The sequence below is a fragment of the Chiloscyllium punctatum genome, chromosome 20 (assembly GCF_047496795.1).
Source record: "Chiloscyllium punctatum isolate Juve2018m chromosome 20, sChiPun1.3, whole genome shotgun sequence".
NCBI lineage: Eukaryota > Metazoa > Chordata > Chondrichthyes > Orectolobiformes > Hemiscylliidae > Chiloscyllium > Chiloscyllium punctatum.
This window is the reverse complement of record NC_092758.1, coordinates 84,452,519-84,479,206: the sequence shown is the minus strand read 5'-3', so window position 1 is coordinate 84,479,206 and position 26,688 is coordinate 84,452,519. Positions and strand designations below refer to the sequence as shown.

The following is a 26,688-nucleotide window of genomic DNA, read 5'->3' as shown; positions in this document are numbered from 1 at the left end:
GAAACAACTGAGCAAGCTGGAAGGCTGAAAGGCCTAGTTTCTGTGTGCCCCATAATGACCTAGCAGCAGCACAGGGCTGATGTGACATCCAGAGGAATAATGATGGGGTGGGGAGTAGGACACAAAGGTGATACATATTAGGTTAAAAATCACACAGCACCAGGCTATAGTCCAACAGGTTTATTTGGAAGCACTAGCTTTCGGAGCGCTGCTCCTTCATAAGGTGGTTGTGGAGTATAAGATCGTAAGACCCATAATTTATAGCAGAAGTTGACAGTGCGATGTAACTGAAACTACAATCCAGGATTTTTCAATATATAATTTCAGTGTGAAGGACAATGGAGATCGAGAGGATAGAATCCCTAAAGGAAATTCTGGAGATTGTTTCCCATCCTACTAGTCAGTGGTAATATCCTTGTCATGATGGACTCTGGGACGGGGACTCCCTGACTTTGCTGAGTGGGCCGAGGTGAATGAGTAAGCACAGCTTTCAATTACAACACGCAAACATTTAAAATCCAAGGGGACTGGACAGGCTAGATGCGGGATGTGTGTTTCTGATATTGGGGAAGTCCAGTACTAGGAATCACAGCCTTAAGAATAAAGGGTAAACTATTCAGGACTGAGATGAGGAAGAATTCCTTCGCCCAGAGAGTTGGGGACTTGTGGAATTCTCTCCCACAGGAAGCTGTTGGGGCTAGTTCATTAGGTATATTCAAGAGGGAGCTGGACATGGACCTTGTGGTTAAAGGGATCAAGGGGTATTAGGAGAAAGCGGTAATGGGATACAGAGATTGCATGATCAGCCATGATCATATTGAATGGTGGTTCAGGCTTGAAGGGCCAAATGGCCTACTCCTTCTTCTATTTTGTGTGCTTCAGGCAGGAGGAAGAAGAAACCCCATCGTGTTCAATATCCTTCTGCTCCCTCTACAACCTGTCCCCCCAACCTCAAAAAATACACACACACACACACGCACACGCACACGCACACTCATCCAGATGCTTTCATACTCACACTCCTATATACACGTGCTCTCACTCGCACACACACACACAATCATATGCGCACTCGCGCGCACACACACACTCGCACTCATGCACACACTCACACTCCTACACAATCACACATACTCATTTATACACACATTTTCATATACTCACACACATACACACATTCATACAAACTCCTACACACACACTCATAGACGTACAATCATGCACTCACACACACACACACATAAACACACACCCATATGCATACTCTAACACTCATACATACACTCACTCATACTCTCAGACTTCTACACATAAATTCTCATTCGTTTACACCCATATACACGCACACATATGTGTACACACACTCACCAACCTCCCAGTATTTTAAAACATGCAGCTGAAAGCCATAAATCTGCAATCTCTCAACTTGCTCTTAATGTCCACATTTCTCTCAGAATCCCGTTGAATGCATGCTGTGTGATTTGAGCCCGGGTGCTGTGAGTGTAGCAGTTGGTAAGTGCTGAGAGTTTGATTTCTCAGTCTCTGTGTTAGGATGCAGTCACATACTCCCATGGAGCTCCTGCTGTGAGAGGGAAATCACAGTTTACTTCTGCTTTCACTCTGGCAAGCGTTGCAGAAATATTCTCCTGGCAATTCAAAACATCAGGTGATGATTACATCTAAATGGTCTTTATTCAGCAGTACCGCCTTCGCTCATATTATGAGGTTGAGAGTTTGAGTCCTGTTGCAGAGATTTCAGTGCAGGATGAAGAGAATGCTGTACCATTAGTGGTGCTGTCTTTTGAATGAGACAAGAATGAACCAAGGGTTCCCCTTACCCTTTTAGCTATGCTATAAAGCAGGTTCTTTGTTTTTGTTTCCTGACACACACTTTCTCTCGCCCTCTCTCTCTGATCTCTGTTTTTCTGTCTCATTCTCCCTCTCTGTTCTTTCCCTCTTTCTCTGTGTTTTCTTTCTTTCTCTCTCTCTCTCTCTCTCTCTCTCTGGTCCTTTCTTGCTATTCTCTCTCTCTCCCCCTCTGCCCTCTCTCGCTCTCGCTCTGTCTCTCTCTTTTATCCACTCTGTGTTCGCTGTCCCTCAATCTCTCTCCCTCTGTGCTTTCTCTCTCTCTCTTCCTTTCTCCCTCTGAGCTCAATCTCTCTCCATCCTCTTCCTCTCTGTGCCCACTCTCTCTCCTCCCTCTGTGCTCACTCTCTTGCCTTCATTCTGTCTCTCTTTGCCTCCCTTCCCACTCACATTCTTCTCTCTTTCTCTCTCTCCCCTCTTTCTCTTTCTCTCTCTCTCTCTCTCTCTCTCCACCTCTCTCTGTCCACCTCTCTCCCCTCCCTTCCCCCAGCTTGCTCCCCTCTCAATCTCACACCATCCCTTTGTTTTCTCTCTCTCTGTGACTCTTCTGAGGGAGTATGACTGGATCCTCAACATTAGCTATGCTCTCTCCTCACAGATGCTGGCAGACCTGCTGAGTTTCTCCAGGAATTTGACTTTGTTTCTCTCCTTTCCCCGTCTGTCCACGGCATACTCAGTAGACTGGCCGTTGTTCACAGCTATGGGTCCAGCCCACCCTGAGCTATCCTGTGGGTCATGCCTTGATGGTACTGGCGTGAAGTTCAGTGGCTAAAGGGCTCCCCCTGCTGATCAATTCTCAACATTGCGCACCTTCCTCCCATTAATAAAACCCAATGGGGAGATGTCGCTCTGCGTTATCTTGGTCAGATTTGAGTAGAATATTGTTCCAGTGTATTTCTAAGTGCATTAAATTTTCTTCATGTGGAGGTGCCGGTAATGGACTGGGATGGACAAAGTTAAAAATCACACAACACTAGGTTATAGTCCAACAGGTTTATTTGGAAGTGCAAGCTTTCAGAGTGACGCTCAGGTGGCTAGTGGGGCTGGTACATAGGACCCAGAATTTATAGCAAAAGATTACAGTGTCATCAACTGATGTGATGTATTGAACAAACCCAGATTGCTGTTAAGTCTTTCATCTTTTGGAATGGATTGCAGGCTTTAATTCATTAATATACAAATTCCAGAACTTCTTTCAAGTCACATTCTCGAGATAACTTAAGGTTTCATTTAAAAAAAAGGTGACACCTCAGCTCAGACAATGCATTAAAGGTGTAAGGTTAGAGTCTGTCTGTGTCCCAAACTTGAGTCAGGCTGGTTCTATTTCCAAATTAGGAATTTATAAAATATCGCATGGACTGACTGCCTACAGATTGTGTGTTTTTGAACAAAATAGAATATATCTGTAAATGCAAATCTGCAAATGCAAATTCACCCTATGGACTTATGTGTGTGTGGGTGCAAGTGAAGGAGAGTGTGTGTGTTGTGGAAGAGATATTGATACTGTATGAGGTGTATGTGTGTTTGATAGAATGTGTGCGTGAGTGTGATGGAGTATATGCTTGTGAGAGAGTATGCACATGGGTGTGTGTGTGTGTGTGTGCACGTGCACGCTTGATAGAGTGTGTGCGTGAGTGAATTTTCTTGAGCAAGCTGACATTTATCATCAAAAGTCATAATAATACGGTGGTGGGTTTCAACACAGAGGGAGCAGAATAACAGGAGGTCATTTAGCCTCAAATGTATCCCACAGTACAGTTATCTCTAACCCAGCACCATAAAATAAGAATCTCCATAGACCTTCATTTAGAACATTATTTTAAAGGGAAACGTGGGGTAAGATTCTTGTTACTGGGCCCTAACCACTGCTGGTAGACTGCACTGAATGAGAGCAGGATCTGCTCTGGCTTCCAGTGTCGAGTGGCATGGGGAGAATGCCAGCTCAGACAGTTACCGCCTGCAAGAAAACAGGACAGAAGTTTCTAATGTGCTTTTGGAAACGGAGTTACCAAGAGACCACGCAGGGGCAGGACAAAGGGAAGGGTGTAGCGCTGAAGCTTGCGATCTGGACTATTTCCTCACCCTGATGGCGAGTAAACAAAAGCTTTCCAAGATCACGGTGGAAATGCTTTGAGCAAGTCTGTCAGGGATGGTTGAGGTGTTGGTGTCCTCACTGCAGTCAAACTCAGCTTTCTCCTCCATTGGGGAAATAAGTCTCAGTTCGTCTTGCTCCTTATTCCTACAATGGCGGTGACGGCAGGTCAGATATTATTTGGACTCTTGGCCCATCCACCCCCTTTCGGCTGACTGGCTACATTCTCCCTTTTTATATTAGAGTCACAGAGATGTACAGTATAGAAACAGACCCTTCGATCCAACTCATCCAGGCCAACCAGATATCCCAACCTAATCTAGTCCCATTTGCCAGCACTTTGCCTATATCCCTCCAAACCCTTCCTATTCATATACCCATCCAGATGCCTTTTAAATGTTGTAATTGTACCAGCCTCCACCACTTCCTCTGGCAGCTCATTCCATACACACACCACCCTCTGTATGACAACATTGCCAATTAGGTCCCTTGTAAACCTTTCCCCCCTTGCCTTAAGCCAATGCCCTCTAGTTCTGGACTCTCCCACTTCGGGAGCTATTTGTGTTTTGACAAGGGTAGACCAGGGAGGGGGTTTACTGGGGAGCCTAATCATTACAGGGAGGGGCAATTTGGAATCTGTCTATTTATCCCATACATGCCCCTCATGATTTTATAAACCTCTATAAGGTCACCCCTCAGCCTCCGATACTCCAGGGAAAACAGCCCCAGCCGATTCAGCCTCTCCCTAAAGCTCAAAGCCTCCAACCCCGGCAACATCCTTGTAAATCTTTTCCGAACTGTTTCAAGTCTGTCTTCTTCCTGCGGCTGGAATGTGTCAGATGGACAGCCCGAGGTCCTGAACAGTTTCAACAGGCTCCTGATCTTTGGCAGTAACCAATCCACACAACTAAGAAGAGGTGGAACGAACAAAAAATGATACGTGTCTTAACTCTGCCTCTTTTTTCCTAAACATATAGTTTGTGTAATCAACTGGTGTTGTTTTTGTGGTGACTTGCTCACATTTTACTGTAATTTCACAAACACAAGTAACAACAAACTTCTGCCTATTTCTATTTCTGCAATCTGCACACTTCTTTAAAAAAAATCCCAGGCTGGCATCGGTTAGCCCTTAGCAAGTTTTGAAAAGATTTGTGGCTCTGGATGTAGGTTTGCTCGCTGAGCTGGAAGGTTCATTTCCAGATGTTTTGTCAACCTACTAGGTAACATCTTGAGCAGTGCTTCGCCTGAGGCCCACTGAAGATGTTACCTAGTAGGGTGACGAAACGTCTGGAAATCAACTTTTCAGCTCAGCGAGCAAACCTACATCCATCGGTTAGCTCTGCTTTGGGATTTATCTTCATTCCTTGCCTTCATAACCTTGATGGCACCTGTTCTATGGGTCTTACCCCGGCACCTTGAGTTCCTTCAAAAAAGATGACTCCTCTTCACCAATCCAACTTGGTGATCATTGTTAGTGGCAGTTTGTTGATTCACTCGTTAACCCATCCTGCATTCAACTTTAATTCCAACAAATCCCATTCTGATTTCATTTTGTGTGCAGAAAATCTGGCTTCAGTTTTCCTTACTCTGAGCTGAAGGATTAGCATTAATTAACGCAGACTTGTAATAATATTTATACATGTTCCTGCTAGTCAGCAAATAATTTACGGCTGGGCGTACCCATCCTTTTTGCATCTTCCAGAATTTTCCATCAGGCGTTGTACTTCTATGACAGAGTTTGAGATCATTCGTCTTTGTCCCGGAAAAGCTGTTCCTTCACCAAATTTAACCCATTGTGTACCTGTAACCTTGCTTCCTTCACCAACCAGAATGCATGACCTGATTGCGCAATGTCCCCAGCTATTGAGTTAGTCTTGGCTTCGTGTTGACCAAGGGATGATAAACAATAACTGGCTCTTGCAGCTGACACATGCTAGGCAATGACCATCTCCAATAAGAGCGAATCTTTGAGTTTCTTCACACAGAGAGTGATGGGTGTGTGGAATGCACTGCCAGCAATGGTAGTAGAGTCAGAGACATTAGGAACATCTAAGCGGCTTATGGACAAGCACATGAATGGCAGTAAATTGAGGAGTGTTAAGTTAGGTTGACATTAGATTGAGATAAATACTCGGCACAATATCGTGGGCTGAAGGGCCTGTACTGTGCTGTACTGTTCTATGTTCTAATCCAATGGTCAGCCCTTGCCTATCAATGGTGTTACTGTCACTGAATCCCTCACGATCAGCATCAAAGGGCATCGACCAGGTATTGAACTGGCGCTGTAGGTACCAGAGAATGTTAAAAGCTGGAAGCTCTGTAGCAAGTTTGTCTTCAAAGCCAGTCTACCTACAAGGTGTGAAGGTAATGGGACGGTTTATACTTGCCTGGAGTAGAGTGGATCCAGTAACACTCAAGATGCTTGATAGCATCCAAGATGGAAATATCCACCTGATTGCTGGTTTGGGCTGGCACAATGGCTCAGTGGCTAGCACTGTTGCCTCACAGCGCCAGGGAGCTGGGTTCGATTCCATTCTCGGGCGACTGTCTGTGTGGAGTTTGCACATTCTCCCCGTGTCTGCGTGGGTTTCCTCCGGGTGCTCCGGTTTCCTCCCACAATCTTAAAAATGCGTAGTTTAAATGAATGGCCATGCTAAATTGCTCAGGGATGTTCAGTCTGGATGTGTTAGCCATGGAAAATACAGGGATAGGGTTGATATGCTCTTCAGAAGGGGGAGCGTGAACTCGATGGGCCAAATGGCCTGCTTCCACAGTGTAGGGATTTTATGATTGATGCCCCATCCACAATCTGCAGCAATCAGAGTCGCCACATGGTGTGTACCGTTTGGAAGATGCGCTGTAGCAGTGTACTCAGACTCCTCTCATACAGCCTTTCACACACACTCTCATCTAAAGGATGGAGGCAACAGATGCACTACTTGCAAGTTTCTCTCCACACCACATCTCAGTTCCCTCACTGTCACTAGATTAGTCGGCTGGAGCTCCCTGAAGAAGGGTTACACCCGAAACATCGACCTCTCCACCTCCTAATGCTGCCTGGCTTGCTGGGTTCTTCTAGCCTCCTCCTTGTCTACCCAGGAGCTCCATCCCTAACTACAGGTGTACCGACAGGATAGTTCAGGAATAAAGCTCAGCTCCACCTTCTCAGAGAATCTATGGAGTCCCCACAGTGTGGAAACAGGCCATTCGGTCCAACAAGTCCATACTGACCTCTCAAAGAGTAACCTACCCAGAACAATTCCCCTACCCTATTATCCTACATTTACCCCTGACTGAGGCACCTAACCTACCCATCCCTGAACACAATGGGCAATTTATTCTGGGCAAAAGTGAGGACTGCAGATGCTGGAAACCAGAGTTTAGATCAGAATGGTGCTGGAAAAGCACAGCAGGTCAGGCAGCATCCGAGGAGCAGGAAAATCGACGTTTCAGCAAAAGCCCCTTAGCCTGACCAATTCACCTAAATTGCACATCTTTTGGATTGTGGGAGGAGACAGGAGCACCGGAGGAAACCCACGCAGACAGGGGGGAGAATGTGCAAACTCCACACAGAGGTGTGTGTGGAATCCTGAGGTGGAAATTGAACCCGGGTCCTTGGCACTGTGAGGCAACAGTGCTAACCACTGTGCTGCCGAGTCACGCCTTTGAGAGGGCAACAAAGGTTTGCCTGGTCAGTGGTGTCCAGGTATTTGAAAGTTGCACCTGTTCTAAGATGTTGTCCCTTGATGGCAGAGGGTGGGATGATGGGAAGAAGGAAGTGCTTCTCAATCATTAGAACCAACAGCTTCCCTTCAGTATTACACCTCCCCATGTCAGCTGTAAAGTGATCTGAGATATCCTGATGTTGTGAAAGGCTCTCCATAACCTTTCCCTTGCTTTGTTGGGGCACCGGGTTGTAAGGAAAAGAGGGAACAGGACTAACAGAAGCCAGTGGCATAGGGATAATGTCACTGGACTTCAAACCCCAGCTAATGCTTTTGGGAGTCGGATACAAATCTCCTGGTGGAATTTTGATCCAAGCAACACCTGGAATGAAAGCAAACTGCTCTCATTGCAACTGTGTAACGATAGATGTGGTAAAAACCTATCCATTTCATAAGCATTATAGAATTCCTACAGTGTGGAAGCAGGCCATTCAGTCCGTCGAGTCCACACTGACCCTCCAAACAACATTAGGGCAGCACAATAGCTCAGTGGTTAGCACTGCTGCCTCACAACACAACAGTTCAGGCAGCCTTCGAAGGGCAGGAAGATCAACGTTTTGTACAAAAGCCCTTCATCAGGAATGAGGCTAGGATCCTCGAGGGGTGGAGAGATAAATGGGAGGTGGGGGGGGGTGGGGAGGTAGCTGAGAGTGCAATAGGTGGGTGGAGGTAGGGGTGAAGGTGATAGGTCAGAAGAGAGGGTGGAGTGGATAGGTGGGAAGAAAGATGGATAGAAAATTCGCCTGTTCCTTTTTTTCCCCCGGCCGCCCACCTTACCCCAGTTCCAACCTTCCAACTCAGCACCCCCCTCATGACCTGTCAAGTCTGTCCATCTTTCTCCCCAGCTATCCACTCCACCCTCCTCTCTGATCTATCACCTTTACCCCCACCTCCATCCACCTATTATACTCTCAGCTACCTTCCCCTCCCCCCCACCCCCCACCAAGTCCCACCCTCCTCCCATTTATCTCTCCACCCCCCCGAGGCTCCCAGCTCCATTCCTGATACAGGGCTTTTGCCTGAAACATCGATTTTCCTGCTCATTGGATGTTGCCTGACCTGATGTGTTTTTCCAGCCCTACTCTAATCTCCAGTATTTCCAGCACCCACCTCTGTCACAATGCCAGGGACCTGGGTTCGATTCCAGTCTCGGGTGACTGTCTGTGTGGAGTTTGCATGTTCTCTGTATGTCTGCGTGGGTTTCCTCTGGGTGCTCCGGTTTCCTCCCACAGTCCAAAGATGTGCAGGTTAGGTGGATTGGCCATGCTAAATTGCCCGTAGTGTTAGGTGCATTAGTCAGGGGGAAATGGGTCTGGGTGGGTTACTCTTCAGGGGGTTGGCATGGACTGGTTGGGCCAAAGGGCCTGTTTCCACACTGTAGGGAATCTAATATAATCATCCCACCCTGACCCACAACCCACCACCCCCATCCTATCCTTGTAACCCTGCATTTCCCATGGCTAACCCACCCTAACCTGCACATCTTTGGACTGTGGGAGGAAACTGGAGCACCCGGAGGAAACCAACGCAGACACGGGGAGAATGTGCAAACTCCACACAGACAGTCACCCGAGGCTGGAATCAGACCTGGGAACTGAGGGGCAACGGTGCTAACCACTGAGTCACCGTGCTGTCCACTAATGTCCTTGAGAGAAGGAAATCTGTCATCCTTACTTGGTCTGGCCTCCATGTGACTCCAGACCCACAGCAATGTGGTTGACTCAGTCCAAGGCATAATTAGGAATGGGCAGTATACCCACATTCCATGCACAAATCAGGAAAAAAAACTGCAAGTTATCAGTTTTTGCAATTAAGGAATCATTGGAAAATCGTAATCCCTGAGGAAATGTCATCTGCAGAAAGTAAACGTTGTTTCACAAATGTGTACAAAAGATTGCATGTCGTTTTGTGCAAGACTTCACAGAACGTCCTTGTTTTCCTCTGATTTCCTGCTCTCTTATATACAGTGGATCACAAAGTTGCTCTGTTCAGATTCAAAGATGGGTCTGCCTCTCGAATGACTATCAATCCATCCCGTCTAACAGTCAACTCTTACTGCATCGAAAGCCAGATTGCTGGTGATGAGCTGAGGCCACCTATAACCACTGCCTCAGAGAAAGAATTAGATGTTTAATGGCCACGCAGGAGAAAAAAAGGTTTCTAAATACATTTGGAGTTAAATGATGTGACATTCAGAGACGGCAATATTCCTCATCCACATCAGGTTGTCAAGACTTGACTATCAGCCTGTCACAAGTTTGAATCTACATTCACCATATGTCTTTATTGTTTCTAGATGGCACAAGTGCGTGGTGTACCCAGGGGAATGTATGACGGCCCAGTGTACGACCTAGGAACCCCCAAAGCAGGAACCCCTTCAGCCTCAGCCAAGACATCTCCTAGCAAACAGCCCCAACCAGTTCGAAATCTACACCAGTCTGGTTTCAGCCTTTCAGGTAAGAATCAGGGTCCAGCAAAGCCCCTTTTCAAACACCCAGCAAACTGCTCGACTGAGATTCTCCCGAGAATCCACCGTGGTATATTAACGGAAGGTCACAGAGCAACAACAACATGGTATCCTGTCACTTTAAGAGAACATTGTTTTCAGTCAGTTGGATAGCGTAGTTTATGAGACACATTTATAAATCGTTGGTTCGACCTCGGTTAATTATTGTGCCCCATTCTAGGCACCACATTGTAGGAAGAAATGCCGAGGACTTGAAACAGGGCAGAGAAGTAATGCATGAGCTGAAAATGTGTTGCTGGAAAAGCGCAGCAGGTCAGGCAGCATCCGAGGAGCAGGAGAATCGACGTTTCGGGCATGAGCCCTTCTTCAGAGAAGTAACACACATCTAAAACAACCACGAGAAGAGGTTTATGAAGCGAACTGCACAAGTTTAAAACAGCAGTGAGAGCTGGGGCAACGAGAATAGAAATCACTGGAAAAACTCAGTGGGATCTGGCAGAGTCAGGGGAGAGAAATCCGAGTTAATGTTTCGGGTCCAGTGACCCTTCTTCAGAACGGGAGAACCGTTCTTGCTTCTGATTCCTAGCATCCACAGTTCGTTTTTTTTTATTATTGTTCAGTCTGATCTGGGGGTTCCTTTGCACTTTGAAAGAAGATAAGGAGATATTAATGAAGTCATTTTGCTTTTAAATTTAAACATTCTTGGCTTTATTAATGGAAGCATAGAATGAATGCAAGGGAGTAATGGTGAATCTTTGTAAGTCACTGTTTATAAAGCTGAGAGTATTGTGATCAGTTCTGGACATCTAATTTTCAAAAGGAGAGTGTTAGGGAGAAATAAAGAGAGATTTGCTGTCTTGCAGAGCTGGGCTGAGAAGTGGCAGATGGAGTTCAACCTGGATAAATGTGAAGTGATTCATTTTGGAAAGTTGAATTTGAATGCAGAATACAAGGTTAAAGACAGGATTCTTGGCAGTGTGGAAGAACAGTGGGATCTTGGAGTCCACATACGTAGATCCCTCAAAGTTGCCATCCAAGTTGATAGGGTTGTTAAGAAGGCGAATGGTGTGTTGCCTTTCATTAACAGGCGCATTGTGTTTAAGAGCTGTGAGGTTTTGCTGCAGCTCTATAAAACCCTGGTTAGACCAGACTTGGAATATTATGTCCAGTTCTGGTCACCTCATTATAGGAAGGATGTAGATGCTTTAGAGAGGGTGCAGAGGAGATTTACCAGGATGCTGCCTGGACTGGAGGGCTTGTCTTATGAAGAAAGGTTGAGGGAGCTAGGGCTTTTCACACTGGAGAGAAGAAGGAAAGAGTGACTTGATAGAGGAGTACAAGATAATGAGAGGCATAGATAGAGTAGATAGCTGTCACAAGGGATTCATAATTTTAAGGTGGTTGGAGGAGGGTATAGAGGAGATGTCAGAGGTTAGTTCTTTACGCAGAAAGTGGTGGGTGTGTGGAATGCACTGTCAGCAGTGGTAGTAGAGTCAGAGACATTAGGGAGAGTTAAATGACTGCTGGACAAGCACATGGATGGCAGTAAATTGAGGAGTGTGTAGGTTAGGTTGATCTTAAATTAAGACAAATGCTCAGCACAACATCGTGGGCCGAAGGGCCTGTAATGTTCTATGTTCTATAATGTTAGGGATAAAGAATATCAATTAAATGTAGAGCAGGAAGAAATTTCGATCATCCTGTTTTAGAATGAAAAATGTTGTGAGAAAACTTAATAGAAATTTAATTCCCATTTTATTGTGAGAGGTTTTGGCAGAGTTTTGGAACTATTGGGGAGATGAGGAGAAATATATTTACCCAGTGAGTTGCTATGATGCAGTGCCCGAAAGCTGTTGGAAGCCAATACAATAGGGACTGTCAAAAGATAATTGGATATTTAATTGAAAATAATTGAGGCAAACTACGACTGTAAGGGTGGAGGAATGGGACTAACGAGATAGCTCTTTACAAAGAGCTAACGTGGGCTCGTGTAGTCCCACAGGTTAGCCTAGCCACACTCACAAACGTCACTCAGACAAGTCAATGTTTTCCCTCCTTCCCTCCCTCTGATGAAAGAGACTAATGAATGATGTATAATATGGGAAAGATGAGGCAGATTATTCTGTGTCTGGGTGCTGTCCATTCCCTAGACAGCTTTGCACAGGCACCCATTTTCCAGCAGACTTCTGTATCATTCCTGCTGAAGACCATAAAACATAGGAGCAGAAGTTAGGCCATTCAGCCCATTGAGTCTGCACCACCATTCAATCATGATTGGTAAGTTTCTCAATGCCATTCTCCCGCTTTCTCTCCCTAACCCTTGATACTCAAGAACCTGTCTATCGCCGTCTTAAATATACTCATTGACCCGGCCTCCACAGCCTTCTGTCACAGTGAATTCCATGGATTCCCCACTCTCTGGCTGAAGAAGTTTCTCCTTATCTCCGTACTAAAAGGTCTTCCCTTTACTCTAAGGCTGTGCCCTCGGGTTCTAGTCTCTCCTTCCAATGGAAACATCTTCCCAACATCCACTCTGTCCAGGCCATTCAGTATTCTGTAAGTTTCAATTAGATCCCCCCTCGTCCTTCTAAACTCCATCGAGTGTAGACCCAGAATCCTCAAGCATTCCTCACATGTTAAGATTTTCATTCCTGAAACCATTCTCGTGAACCTCCTTTGAACACGCTCCAGGGTCAGTATATCCTTCCTGAGATATGGGGCCCAAAACTGCACACATTACTCCAGATATGTTGTGACCAGAGCCTAATAGCGCCTCAGAAGTACATCCCTGCATTTAATCCCTGATTGCGCCTGTGGAGTGTTTTTTGTTTCTAGAATTTGCAATTGAAGAAGGGATGGGTGACAAACCATGGCCAAGCCAGCAATTATGACTCGTGTGAATGGCAAGGGACCAAGCCTTTGGTGTGATTGGCAAATATGCTCTCAAGTCATAGAATTATAGAATCCTGACAGTGTGGAAGGAGACCATTTGGCCCATCGGGTCACACCAACTCTCCGAAGAGGAGCATCCCACCTGCTACCCTTTTCCCTGTAATCCATGGCTAACCCACCCAACCTGCACATCCATGGGCACCATGGTCAATATCCCACGCCAATCCACCCTGACCTGCACACCTTTGGACTGTGGGAAGAAACCGGAGCACCCAGAGGAAACCCATGCAGACATGGGGAGAAACCCCACCCAGATAGTCATAGAATCATAGAATCCCCAAAGTGTGGAAAAAGGCCATTTTGCCCAGTAAGTCCACACCAACCCTTCGAAGATTATCCCACCCAGACCCATTCCTTACCCTATTTCTCTACATTTAACCCTGATTAATGCCTCTAACGTACACATCCCTGCACACTATGGGGCGATTTAGCATGGCCAATCCACCCTAACCCGCACACCTTTGGATTGTGGAAGGAAACTGGAGCACCCGGAAGAAACCCACACAGACGCGGGGAGAATGTGCAAACTCCACACAGACAGTCACCTGAGGCTGGAATCGAACCCGGGTTCCTGGCGCATGAGGCAGCAGTGCTAACCACAGACACATCAATCGATATCACCGCTGGGTGGGAAGGTGCTTTCTCCGTTAGGGTTGGCAAAAGTGCCACTTTGAGCTTTTCATTTGTTGACAGGAGAAAGCTAGTTTGAAAGGGCATTGTAAAGAGTACAGACTGATAAGAGGTCAGTCTGATGAGGATAGATAAGATGAACAGTGTCCCAGTTGAGCCATGCAAGTATAGCCTCATTCCCCATAGTTACATGAAGGAGAGTTTAGGTGGAAGAAAGAGGGCAACTCCCAGACTGAGGTGAGTATTTTTCTCTTATTACAAAAAAAAATACTCAAATGTAATGTTCCACTGTGAAATGTATTTATTTTTCTCCTCCCCTTCACTTCACTTCCTTTGCCACTGTTCTGGTCACTCCGTCCAAACCAGACTGGAGTGTTGTGGGACTGTTACGAACGTATTGTACTGTGTTGCCATAGTCTCACCAGACCAGAAGCTGCTCGCTCATTAGAGAGAGATAACTGGTGGTGATTTAATCTGAGGGTCACCAGACCTCAGGCAAGGGAAGAGAGACTGAGAAGGAGAGCCCTTCAGGGTAACCTCAAACCGTTGATGGGAATTGAACCCACGCTGTTGCTCTGCAAACTGTCAATCCAGCCAACTGAGCTTAACTGGTTCCCTGGCATTAATGGCTGTTCTGATAATGAGAATTAGAATTAGCTTTATTGTCATGTGAGGTCAGTGAAAGGTTTACAAATCAACAGCACCATCTTAGGTACCTTGGGACAGATTCTTAAATAAAAATTCTTGGGGGAAAAGGACAAGAAGAATAAAGAAATCAAAAGTCCAACAATAAATTACTTCAGCCCAGTTTTCACACATCAGGATCTAAAGTGTATTGACAGGTTCTGGGAAACATGAGGCTCCATCCTCCTCTCCATTAACGTTCATAGGTTCCAATGTCATTTATTTCTGATTTGATTCTTTTTTTTCCCCCCACCATCATTAGCAAGGTATTGAGGCTACATTCAGTGTCCAAGCTGTTGACCCAACAGGATTGAGATAATCTGGGAAGCTTGATGTTTGTACATCTCCAAGACAGTCAGCGTTGCAGAATGGTTGTGATCTTTCGTTAGTTCCTGAGAGACCTTTGTTTTCCTTTTGAATTAGAATTTAGTTTTAATACCGGGCATGTTCAGAGACAGCTGAGCGAAGACAAAACATCCACGTTTAAAGTTCCAGGATTATATTTTGAAAGTGCTAGCTTCTAGATGTTTCTAAGGAAACCATGCATAGGATTAACCATATGACTTCCATCTGCCAACTCCTCCATTTTGACTATCTCGGTCGTAGTTCAAATCCATGCACTTCAACAGAAACAAAACGTCTGTGTGACAGCAGGATTGACCAATCTCAGCGAATGACTGACATTGTTGTGGAGTTAGAGGAACAGGTTTGATACCAGCAGTCCAGTGGATATGGATAAGGGCATTTAGCAGAGGAATGGCCTACTGCCAGATTCCTGTCATTGCTATCGCCATAGCGACCTCATCAGAGCAGCCTCCTAACTCCAAATGTTGATCCCCAGGAGCATGTGAGTTGGTGTCCTATCCCACCCATAAACGGTAGAACACTACAGTACAGGCCCTTCGGTCCTCGATGTTGCATTGGCCTTTTATCCTATTCGAAGATCAAACTAGCCTACATACCCTTCACTTTACTATTATCCAAGTGCCTAACCAAGAGTTGCTTAAATGACCCTAATGTCTCTGACTTTACCACCACCACTGGTAGTGCATTCTGCACACCCACCACTCTCTACATAAAGAACCAATCTCTGACATCTTCATCCAATCAATTTAAAATTATGTCTCCTTGTGATTGCCATTTTGGCCCTGGGAAAAAAGTCTCTAGTTATCCACTCTATCTATGCCTCTCATCATCTTGTACACCTCTATCAAGTCACCTCTCATCCTTCTTCGCTCCAATGAGAAAAACCCTAGCTCCCTCAATCTTTTTTCATAAGAAATGCCCTCCAGTCCAGGCAGCATCTTGGTAAATCTCCTCACTAAAGCTTCCACATCCATCTTATAATGAGGCAACCAGAACTAAATGCAATAGCTGAATGTCCTTCATGGGGTCTGTCAGGACCAGGAGTGCTGTTTGACGTTCTGTATAACCTCCGTCACTGAGGAAACACGTACCCTGATCCAACCTGTCCCTTCTGCTCCTACCCAACCCTTATCCAACACCTCACTGACTGACTGGCCTTCTTCTGGTCCCATCGATAGCATGGTGGTGCAGGGCACTCTAGAAGTAAGTAGACTCTAACGTGATCTTGGCTGGGCAACATGTTGATACCAATCAGGTTTAATTCTGCATGTACTGACCATCAGGTGGCTGACACATGCAGCTTCACTGACTAGGTTAGAGACAAAAAAAAACACTGGAGATGCTGGAACCCAAGGTAGACAGGCAGGAGGCTGGAAGAACACAGCAAGCCAGGCAGCAGCAGGAGAAGGGTTACACCTAAAACATCAACCTCTCCACCTCCCGATGCTGCCTGGCTTGCTGTGTTCTTCCAGCCTCCTGCCCGTCTACTCACTAAGTTTTCAACCAAAACCCAGAGTTGAGGGTAGGACGGTATGGGAGCAGTCTATCAGACAAGTGGTTTTGCTTGACCATTGCTCTTTTGGGGCACGTTATTGCACTGAGGACACCTTTTGAATGTTGTTGATGTCTATGACTACATTTTTTAAAAATGAGAATGACATTTAGATTGCTTTTTATTAAAATTATTCAAAATGCCGGAGCTTGCTCTTTGAAGCGATGAACCAGCGACATCACCAAAGGTGATCTTTTGAAGCTGGAATTAGAGGTAATCTTGAGCCCTTCAGAAGAATTGGCGGTTTGCCGTTGTCAATTAAACATTTCCATTCATTTCAATAGGGCGACCCTACTGACGGTTTTACAAAATCTAATGCAGGTATGGAACTATCAAGTTTAAAAATCAAACTTACTTGGGGCCCTCGAGGCAAACGGTTTTGTGAATACAACTGACTGGATTTAATCTGTTGGGACAAAAGCCAAGTCCCCCAGCTCCTCAATCCTTCGAGCAGACAGTCTCAGTAAAGAATTACAATTCCTTGGAGAGTTTTCAGATTATTTGGACAATAGATCCAAAGGAGCAAAAGGCAGGAATCTATAGTACCTTGAGTGAGTAGGTTTGCTGTTGCTTTTTTGCTTTTTTTTAAAAAGAACACAGTGTGAAAGCCTCCCTGTAACGTGCTTGTTTCCGAATCCTCGATTTCCCTAACCCCTGATTGCAACTTGCCCTTTGTTTTCTTGATGTACAAGTATTGGTTTGGGTTAAGGTGATGAGTACGAATGCTGGGGAAAGAAAAATATCCCGACCCGATGTCAAGGTCAAGCATTCTCTGGCTTGATCTTCAAGCGTACTAATTCAGGGACCTTGACCGTGCCTTACCAACCCCCTTTAGGGCCCAGTGTTCAAGAGTCGACCTCGGACGTTACATTCCCTATGAGAGTCATCAGCTGTTTGAGGCTGAGGCAAATCACAGGCATTGGGAAATGTTCAGCACCCACTCTCGGAACCTACAGAGAAATAGATTCCAATTGCCCCTCCCTGCAACGGGCAGCCACCCCAGTACCCCCCCGCCCACTCTCCCCTTGTCAAACCACAAACATCAGCAGCATTAGCCGGGAGAGAGAAGCAGATGCTTTATGTCGCTTGGACCGTGCTGTGGGGGTGAGAAACGGAGGCCGTTGTGACGCAAGTCAGCAAACAGTGGAAGTTAGATGGCAGCACTGTTGGTGAGAATGGACATTTGCTCCAGTTCTTCCTGCCCAGTAGCGGAGAGGTCACTTGAGCCTGTTAGGAGGGGTCAGGTCTTCCGGACCCTGAGTTGGTGGGCCCAGAGGTGGGAATGAAATGTCATGAGAGAGACAGACCAGAATCCTGCCTGATTTAAAATCTGTGTCCATGAAGACCCAAACTTAACACCCTGCTGCCAATTGAAGTCCTAATTCTGGATTAGTGGTGCTGGAAGAGCACAGCAGTTCAGGCAGCATCCAAGTAGCTTCGAAATCGACGTTTCGGGCAAAAGCCCTTCATCAGGAATCAGAGGTTGAAGTCCTAAACTGATCTATGAATGGCCACCTAAGGGTCTCCCCCTGCCTGGTCTGTGGGCAGGAGAACCGTCCCACCCTTATGGTAAACTGCTGCGGGCAGGGTGCCAGTCGGGTGAGGTACATTCCAGCTCACACTAACCTGGGCAGTGTCAGAGAACTGGACACAGAACCACTTCTTAGCAACACCCCCACCTTCCCACCAGTGCCTCATCACAACTCTCACCAAAAGCCAGCATCCCCCTTCCCCTCCAAATTACCACTTACCTTACCCTTGGGTGATCCTGAGGGCTCAGGGAGGGTGGAAATGGAGGTGTTGCTTCTGCAGCAGCCATGGCCTATGGCTTTGACTGTCAAGCAGTTCTTGCCATTCCAGTAACTCCTTGTCCCAAGGCCTAATTCCAATCGAAAGACCACCAATAGTCAATCAGCTGCTTGGTGAGCCACAGGTATTCATCCTCTGAGCTCTCCCACTTCCAGGCTGAGTCTGGAAATCACGGAGATACATCTACCCTTGTTGCTAATGGTCTTGCATGACCGGCCTTTAGTCGGTGAGATTGGTTCCTGTTGGTTGCTCAGCCACCTAGTGTAGTACATAGTAATGGGCAGGTTCTCTGAGAGTAGAGGGACAGTGAGTAAGGCAGAAAGAGAGAAACTCCTGTGTCTGAACAGTGGGGAAAAGCCAAAGATAACAGAGACTGAGAAAGCAGGGGATTAGAGGAGAAACCACCTTCAAATGACCCCTGCTGCCTGAGCAAAGGGTGTTGGCCGACTCACTCTCTCCAAAATATGTGCCTTTACCAAATTGTTGCTGTATTGCTGGGCCATTGAGTTTGCCTCTGCACTTTAGCAAGTCATGTGGAGATGGCGTGACTGAATGGGACTGACATGACCTGAACTCAATCAACCTCCTGACCCAGGGCAAGGAAAGTGGAGCGTGTTGAGGGGATTGTAAGGAATGGCAGGGGTAGTGGAGATGGTTGTGTGGAGGGTGGTGGGTGGGCGTGGGGAAGGTGGGGGGGGGGGGTTGGCATGGAATTGTTGGCACCTTGCAGGGGCAGCTGTCCTTCATGGCCACTCCCATCCTCTCTCTCAACAGGGGCACAAGTGGACGACGGCCCTCGACGCAGTGGTCACCGCATCGTAGCGCCTCCTGGTGGACGCTCAAACATCACCTCACTCAGCTGAAGCTCATGACAGGGAAAAAGAGAGGGGTGGGGGGGGGGAGAGAAGGAAGAAATTGTGCTGTAATGATGACGTCTTGCAAAGAAAAGCAAAATAAAAGATAATTGTGTTTGTCCTGCAAAAAGCAAAAGAAATAAATGGTCACTCTGGATTGAATATAAACAGTGCCTCAAGCCTTATTGATGAGATATGTTACTTTGTCATGGCTTTTAAGAATGTCTTGTTTTCATTTATTTAGCCTTAAGCTGTCACAGTTTACAAGTTAATAGTGGGGATGCAGAGATTACAGTGCTTCTGTTCATTTATTTCCACATTGTGCCCCACCCTGACCACTCTCCAATAATCCCTGCTGACCATCATGTGACCATTTCGGCAATGGAACCTCTTTAGGCCCCACTTCTGATTTAAATCTTGCGCATTCCACATGGTTTTGAGTCTTGAGTTGAGAGTGTAGTGCTGGAAAAGCACAGCAGGCCAGGCAGCACCCAAGGAGCAGGAGAATCGACGTTTCAGGCATAAGGCATGAGGCTGATTCCTGATGAAGAGCTTATGCCTGAAACGTCGATTTTCCTGCTGCCTGACCAGCTCTACTTTTCCAGCACCATACTCTTGACTCTAATCTCTAGCATTTTCAGTCATCACTGACTCCTAGTTTTGAGGCTTGCCCATTTCACCTGACAAAGGGGCAGCGCTCCAGAAGCTTGTGATTCCAAATAAACCTGTTGGACTCTATAACCTGGTGTCTTCTGACCTTGTCCGCACCCCAGCCCAACACCGGCACTTCCACGTCATCAAGTCTAGTTTTGTGAGTGTCCGAGTAGTGACTGCATAGGGGAAGGTAGTCAGGGTTTACACTGCTCTGTGTTTCCCATTCACTAAGGTTTTTGACTTCACCTTATTGTAAGGTATCAAATTTAATTAACCACACCCGTAAAGGAGTCGGATTCTCCCTCTACAATTCGAAGATGTGTCTTTTGTCAGTGTCATTAAACTTTGTGAAGCCTATGGGAGAAATCTTTGCTTTCCCAGTCTTCGGCCAAGTCAGTTTTGCTGTAAATCAGGTCAGGTACAATGTCTAGCCTCTCCAGGTTGTCAAACCAAAGTGCAGCTCTACTGGCTGCTCACAAGAGGTCAGGTCTCGTGAGCTCTTTCCAACTTGAAGACAGCTAGCTGTCTCGCCCCAACTGATCCTTGTAACTCCACGACTGCACACCCCACCAGCAGCACAGTGGCTCAGTAGTTAGCACTGCTGTCTCACAGCGCTAGGGACCCAAGTTCGATTCCACCCTCGGGTGACTGTCTGTGTGGAGTTTGCACATTCTCCCCCGTGTCTGCATGGGTTTCCTCTGGGTGCTCCAGTTTCCTCCCACAGTCCAAAGGTGTGCAGGTTAGGTGAGTTGGCCATGCTGAATTACCCATAGCATTCAGGGATGTGTAGGTTAGGTGCATTAGTCATGGGAAATGTAGTATAATAGAGTAATAGAGTGGGTTTGGGTGGTTTACTCTTCAGAGGGTTGGTGTGGACTTGTTGAGCTAAATGGCCTGTTTCCACATTGTAATGATTCTATGGTTTTTTTTGTTCTTCTGAGGGAGCGTTCATGGGAAGTTAGTGAAGCTTATTCAGTTTATAGGTCACTACAACTTTCCGTGAATTATAGAATCTCTACAGCGTGGCAGCTGGTCATTCGGCCCACACTGACCCTCCGAAGAGCATCCCAGCCAGACCCAGTTGCACCTCTGTAACCCTACATTTCCCATGGCTAATCCACCTAGCCTGCACATCCCTGGACACTACAGGATCATTGAACGTGGCCAATCCACCTAAACCTACATATCTTTGGACTATGGGAGGACACCCACAGAGACAATGACGGAGAACGTGCAAATGTGCACACAGTTGCCCGAGACTGGAATCGAACCTGGGCTTCTGACACTGTGAGGCAGCAATGCTAACTACTGAGCCACTGTGCCTGTGCCCATCCTTCCAGTAAGTGTGTTCTGCCACTGGCTGAGCGACACTGTACATCAACAGCTACAGGGCTCTGTAAAGCCAGCAAGAAATAGCCATGGTCCCTGACACGAAGCCAGAAGGAGGTGAATGCAGTGGTACATTCCAGTAACTTTACGATAACGTGTCTTCTCAGGTTTTGCTTCTTTTATACGATTGCAGTTAGTGGCAGGCATAAAGGAAATGAGGCAGAATATCAACTGGAATCACAACAGAAGTCAGCAGAGCTCAAAAAGACTTTGTTAAAGTAAAAGTTGGTTTGTTGTTTAAGGGATTGATTCAAGGTTCCCTCCCTGATTCTGCTAATGAAGATTTATAACAAAGTCTGTCAACTTAATTTTGTCAACCGTGCTGGTTGGAAGGCCTGAATTTAAATGTCCAGTTCGTGCAAAGTCATTTACCTCATCTGCCCGTGAATTAGTGAACTTTGATGACCCTGAACTGTGTTGATTTTGGAAGGTGACCTCCCCAGATCCCAGCACTAATTACCCAGTTACCTGATCCCATCTGACAATTGACAATTGGGTGAGATCAGGATTGGCTTTGATTGTGAAGACCCACATGGTCGAACAGCTTAGCAGCATTCACTGTCTAGATTTGTGCAGCAAGTTGGGCCATTACCCTGTCTAGAGGGGGTGTGAGGTGGCGGATGCAGAATCATAAAAAAGAAAAGAAATTGGTTGATTCATGGGCTGATCTCCCCAGTCCGCCCCCGAACAAAGTTGTAATTTTGTTTTGGTAAATTCTTGGCTCTTTGTCAAGTGCACTGTAATCGATGCATCCTCTTACAAGGACAATAGCCTTGATGTGTATTCATGTTAAACCTTGTGCATGATGCTGAATCTTGTAGGAATTGGCTCGTCAAGTCATACATTGCATTACTTCGTAGACTTAAAGTGCTTTTACACTTTTTTTATTTGCTGCTTGTTTGGATGTGTGTGTGTGTATCTGCACACACACATACACACGCACATACTACCTCGCAATATCACCCGATTTAAACGCTAACCATGAGGTATTCCATCGAGTGTGTTAATATTCCCAATGATCTTTTCCTCAGCAAGGACTCTGTACTATTTTTAATGATTATATTTTATACAGCCTTAATACAGTACAAAAGCAGCAGATTGTGTTTTGTTTTTTAATTGTCCTGGATTATTCCACAATGCGCCAATGGGATGTTTAGTAATGATATGACTAGGGAGCCCTTAAACAAAATGCTTCCAGTACTTCTGTGTTGTTGGGGGGGAAAGCGGGAACGCTGTATAGTCAGAACTTGTAGCCAGCTTCAATGATAAACATCAAGAGTCAACCATGTATGCGCAACTCAGTCCCACATCGTTAAACACCTAGGATTCAGTAATTAAATGAAGGATGTGTCTCTTACTGCCTACAAACACCCCTTCCATTTTAAATTGTGTTAAAAATCGCACAACACCAGGTTATAGCCCAACAGGTTTATTTGGAAGCACTGGCTTTCAAAGTGCTGCTCCTCCTTAGCTGCCTGATGAAGGAGCAGCGCTCCGAAAGCTAGTGCTTCCGATTAAACCTGTTGGACTATAACCTGATGTTGTGTGACTTTTAACTTTGTTCCTCCACATCATGGCTACCATTGACACTTTAAATGATGAGCATGTCAGAGAATGGAAGAAGAACATTGTTGCCATAATGATTTGTTCTCCTTTAGTTCCCTCACAAGGCAAGCATGGACAGAGAGAGTCCACTCACAGGGTCATACAGCACGGAAACAGACCCTTCAGTCCAACCAGTTTATGCTGAAAGTAATCCCAAACTAAACTAGTCCCACCTGCCTGCTCCTGGCCCATATCCCTCCAGACCTTTCTATTTGTGTACTTACCCAAATGCCCCTTAAACATTGGAACTGTACCCGCATCCACCACTTCCTCAGGAAGTTCATTCCACACAGAAACCACCCTCTGGGTGTAAAAAGGTCACCCCTAATGCCTTTTTAAAATCTCTCTCCTCTCACCTTAAAAATGTGTCCCCTCGTATTGAAATTCCCCATCCTACGGAAAAGACAACTCCCTTTAACTGTACCCACACCCCTTATCATTTTATAAACTTTTGTAAGGTCGCCTCTCAACCACCTACGCTCTGGTGAAAAAAAGTCCCAGCCTATCCAGCCTTCCCTTATAACTCAAACCTTCCATACCCGGCAACATCCTGGTAAATCTCTTCTGAACTCTCTCCAGCTTAATAATATCTTTCCTCTAACTGGGAAACCTAAACTGGATACAGTATTCCAGAAGATGCTTCACCAATATTCTCTCTTGTAGGATTTGAGGTAATGCCCTGTTAAAATAGCTCCCTGAACAACATGCTCTCTTTTCCATCTCCCAAGCATTTGCTGAACAGATCACAGTCACCATATGAATTGACACCATCTATCGATTTAAACATATGCTCTCCGTTTGTGTGCCCTCAGAATTTTCCCAAGGTCAAGGCAATATCAGGAATGAGATTTATTATAGGTAATGAGTAATTGGTTACAAACCCAGTTAAATACAGGGACAGGTGTCCACCATTTTGTTTTCAGACAGAATATATTTTAATGCTTGATTTTAAATTAGTGACGGGTTGCTGTAGGCTGTGGTTGTAATAACATGTGTCACAGAGAGTTTGATGATCTATGCTTTGGAATTAAATACAATCTCTCCTTTCACAAACTGGAGAAAGGAACATAACTGGATGACTGAAACAAATAATTGGGACAATTGTTTTTCTATATTGGCCTTCAGGTCTCAAAATGGCTGCCACTGGCAGTCCACCATTTTGTCTCATCCTTGAAGCTCAGTAATATAAGGATATAAGGGGCTTGTCCCTTTATCAGGTGGTTTGTCAATGGGATAAGTGATAAAGGGCTTCCAAAATACTGAGCTGTCTTCTATTTTTGTGGATGATTGGCATTATAGAGAGCCTCAGGACAGTATAATTCAACCAAGGACTTGAAATTATCTGGTCATTGGGTTGGGGGAGGTGGGCGTGAGGGGTGATGTTTGACCGACTGCTCTGGGACGGACTGGTATGTTGCTCACATTGGTTCAGTTGAAATGATTATAGAAAAATCTGAAATCTTCCTGCGGTTTGAGGTTTCAACAGCTGACTACTTTTTGATTATCATTTTCTTCCCAAAAATAAAAGACTCTGATTGAAGAAGGTGTACGGACAACATTTACCAAGGTGATTGATGTTTAGAAATTGTTTCTTGTATTTAATTATGTTTGTATCTACAGTACGTGTCTCAGACTAATAAATTTATGCAGATATGGCTACCCAAGAACAGACCGTGTTGTGGTTATTATTTTTGTTTTGTCTGTGTTTTTGGTCGCTGCAAGCAGGGATTTCTGAGTTGAATTTTCAGTCACTTTGTCTGTTCTGTCAGTTTAAATATCTGGTGAAAAGTTTCTACCAGAGTCATAGAGCTGTCCAGCACGGAAATATACCCTTCGGTCCAACTCGTCCATGCCAACCAGTTATCCCAACGCAATCTAGTCCCATTTGCCAGCACTTGGCCCATATCCCTCTAAATCCTTTCTATTCATATACCCATCCAAATGCCTTTTAAATGTTGCAATTGTACCAGCCTCCACAACTTCCTCTGGCAGCTCATTCCATACACGTACCACCCTCTGTGTGAAAAAGTTGCCCCTTAGGTCTCTTTTATATCTTTCCCCTTTCACCCTAAACCTATACCCTCTAGTTCTGGACTCCCCCACCCCAGGGAATAGACTTAGTCTATTTATCCTATCGATGCCCCTCATGATTTTATAAACCTCTATAAGGTCACCTCTCAGCCTCCGACACTCCAAAGAAAACAGCCCGACCTATTCAACCTCTCCCTATTGCTCAAATCCTCCAACCCTGGCAATATCCTTGTAAATCTTTTCTGAACCCTTTCAAGTTTCACAACATCCTTCCGATAGGAAGGAAACCAGAATTGCACGCAATCTTCCAACAGTGGCCTAACCAATGTCCTGTACGGCCGCAACGTGACCTCCCAACTCCTGCATTCAAAACTCTGACCAATAAAAGAAAGCATACCAAATGCCGCCTTCACTGTCCTATTTACCTGTGACTCCACTTTCAAGGAGCTATGAACCTGCACTCCAAGGACTCTTTGTCCTGCAACACTCCCTAAGACCTTACCATTAAGTGTATAAGTCCTGCTAAGATTTGCTTTCCCAAAATCCAGCACTTCATATTTATCTAAATTCCACTCCATCTGCCACTTCTCAGCCCATTGGCCCATCTGATCAAGATCCTGTTGTAATCTGAGGTAACCCTCTTCGCTATCCACTACACCTCCAATTTTGGTGTCATCTGCAAACTTACTAACTGTACCTCTTATGCTCACATCCAAATCACTTACGTATAAGACGAAAAGTAATGGACCCAGCACCGATCCTTGTGGCACTCCATTGGTCACAGGCCTCCAGTCTGAAAAACAACCCTCTACCACCACCCTCTGTCTTCTACCTTTGAGCCAATTCTGTATCTAAATGGCCAGTTCTCCCTGTATTCCATGAGATCTAACCTTGCTAACCAGTCTCCCATGGTGAATCTGGTTGAACGCCTTACTGAAGTCCATATCGATCACGTCCAACGTTCTACCCTCATCAATCCTCTTCATTACTTCTTCAAGAAAGGGAAGGAGTCTACTTTTAAACATGGGGCCACAGTGCTTATCCATGACTTCCATTGAGGACCTGCATTTAGTAAGCGCCGTACTTGTCTCTGATATGTCTGACTCAGTGCCCGTTTTGGAAAACACAATGTTGAAGTTCCCAAGAAAACTTTGGTTTCCACCCACTCAAATGAGAGACAAAAAAAAACTGCAGCTGCTGCAATCCAAGGTAGACAGGCAGGAGGCTGGAAGGACACAGCAAGACAGGCAGCATCAGGAAGTGGTGAAGGTGGTGTTTCAGGTGTAACCCTTCTTCAGGGCTGGGGGTGGTGGTAAAGGGAGCTGCAGATAAAAGGGGGGGAGGGTGTAGTGGGGCACGGGGTGGTGAGGTGGTGCTCAGTGAACGTAGGTAGAGGGTATGACCGTCTGAGGGAGACAGAGAACTCCACCTATCCCTACCTCAACCCAATGCTGCCCCCCCCGCCCCCACACACACCCACCCCCTTTACCTGAAACCCCCCTTACACCCACCCCCCAGTCCTGAAGAAGGGTCACCCCTGAAACATCGACTTCTCCACCTCCTGATGCTGCCTGGCTTACTGGGTTCTCTCTGTCTCTAACATAAATAACAAGTTAAGGTCATGGACCAGCCTTTGGCCAATGATGGTATTCAGTCACCATCTAGTGGAATAACAGAGAAATTACATTTAACAAAACTTTTATGTTAGTTCTACTGTCTAATCATGAGGTGACACATAGAGTCATAGAGATGTACAGCATGGAAACAAATCCTTCAGTCCAACTTATAGACGTTTATAAAATCATGAGTGACATGGATAAGATAAATAGACAAAGTTTCTTCCCTGGGGTGGAGGAGTCCAGAACGAGAGGGCATAGGTTTAGGGCGAGAGGGGAAAGATATAAAAGAGACCTAAGGGGCAACTTTTTCATGCAGAGGGTGCAGCGTGTATGGAATGAGCTGCCAGAGGAAGTGGTGGAGGCTGGTACAATTACAATATTTAAAAGGCATCT

General features: G+C 45.8%; 1 protein-coding gene across 4 annotated transcripts in view; it reads left to right on the top strand.

Annotated features, from left to right (window-relative positions):
• LOC140492234 (dihydropyrimidinase-related protein 3-like) overlaps positions 1 to 24,312 on the top strand; it is a 240,286-nt gene extending 215,974 nt beyond the window's left edge. For 2 of the 4 annotated variants that reach the window (XM_072591144.1, XM_072591146.1), the window contains exons 13-14: positions 9,980 to 10,139; positions 18,918 to 24,312. In XM_072591144.1, coding sequence (XP_072447245.1) covers positions 9,980 to 10,139; positions 18,918 to 19,006 — 249 coding nt within the window. In that variant the 3' untranslated portion in view covers positions 19,007 to 24,312. Of the gene's footprint in view, positions 1 to 9,979; positions 10,146 to 16,618; positions 16,656 to 18,917 lie in introns of all 4 variants that reach the window. The other 2 variants (XM_072591147.1, XM_072591145.1) reach the window with 2 other exon arrangements.
• The last annotated feature ends 2,376 nt before the right edge of the window (positions 24,313 to 26,688 follow it).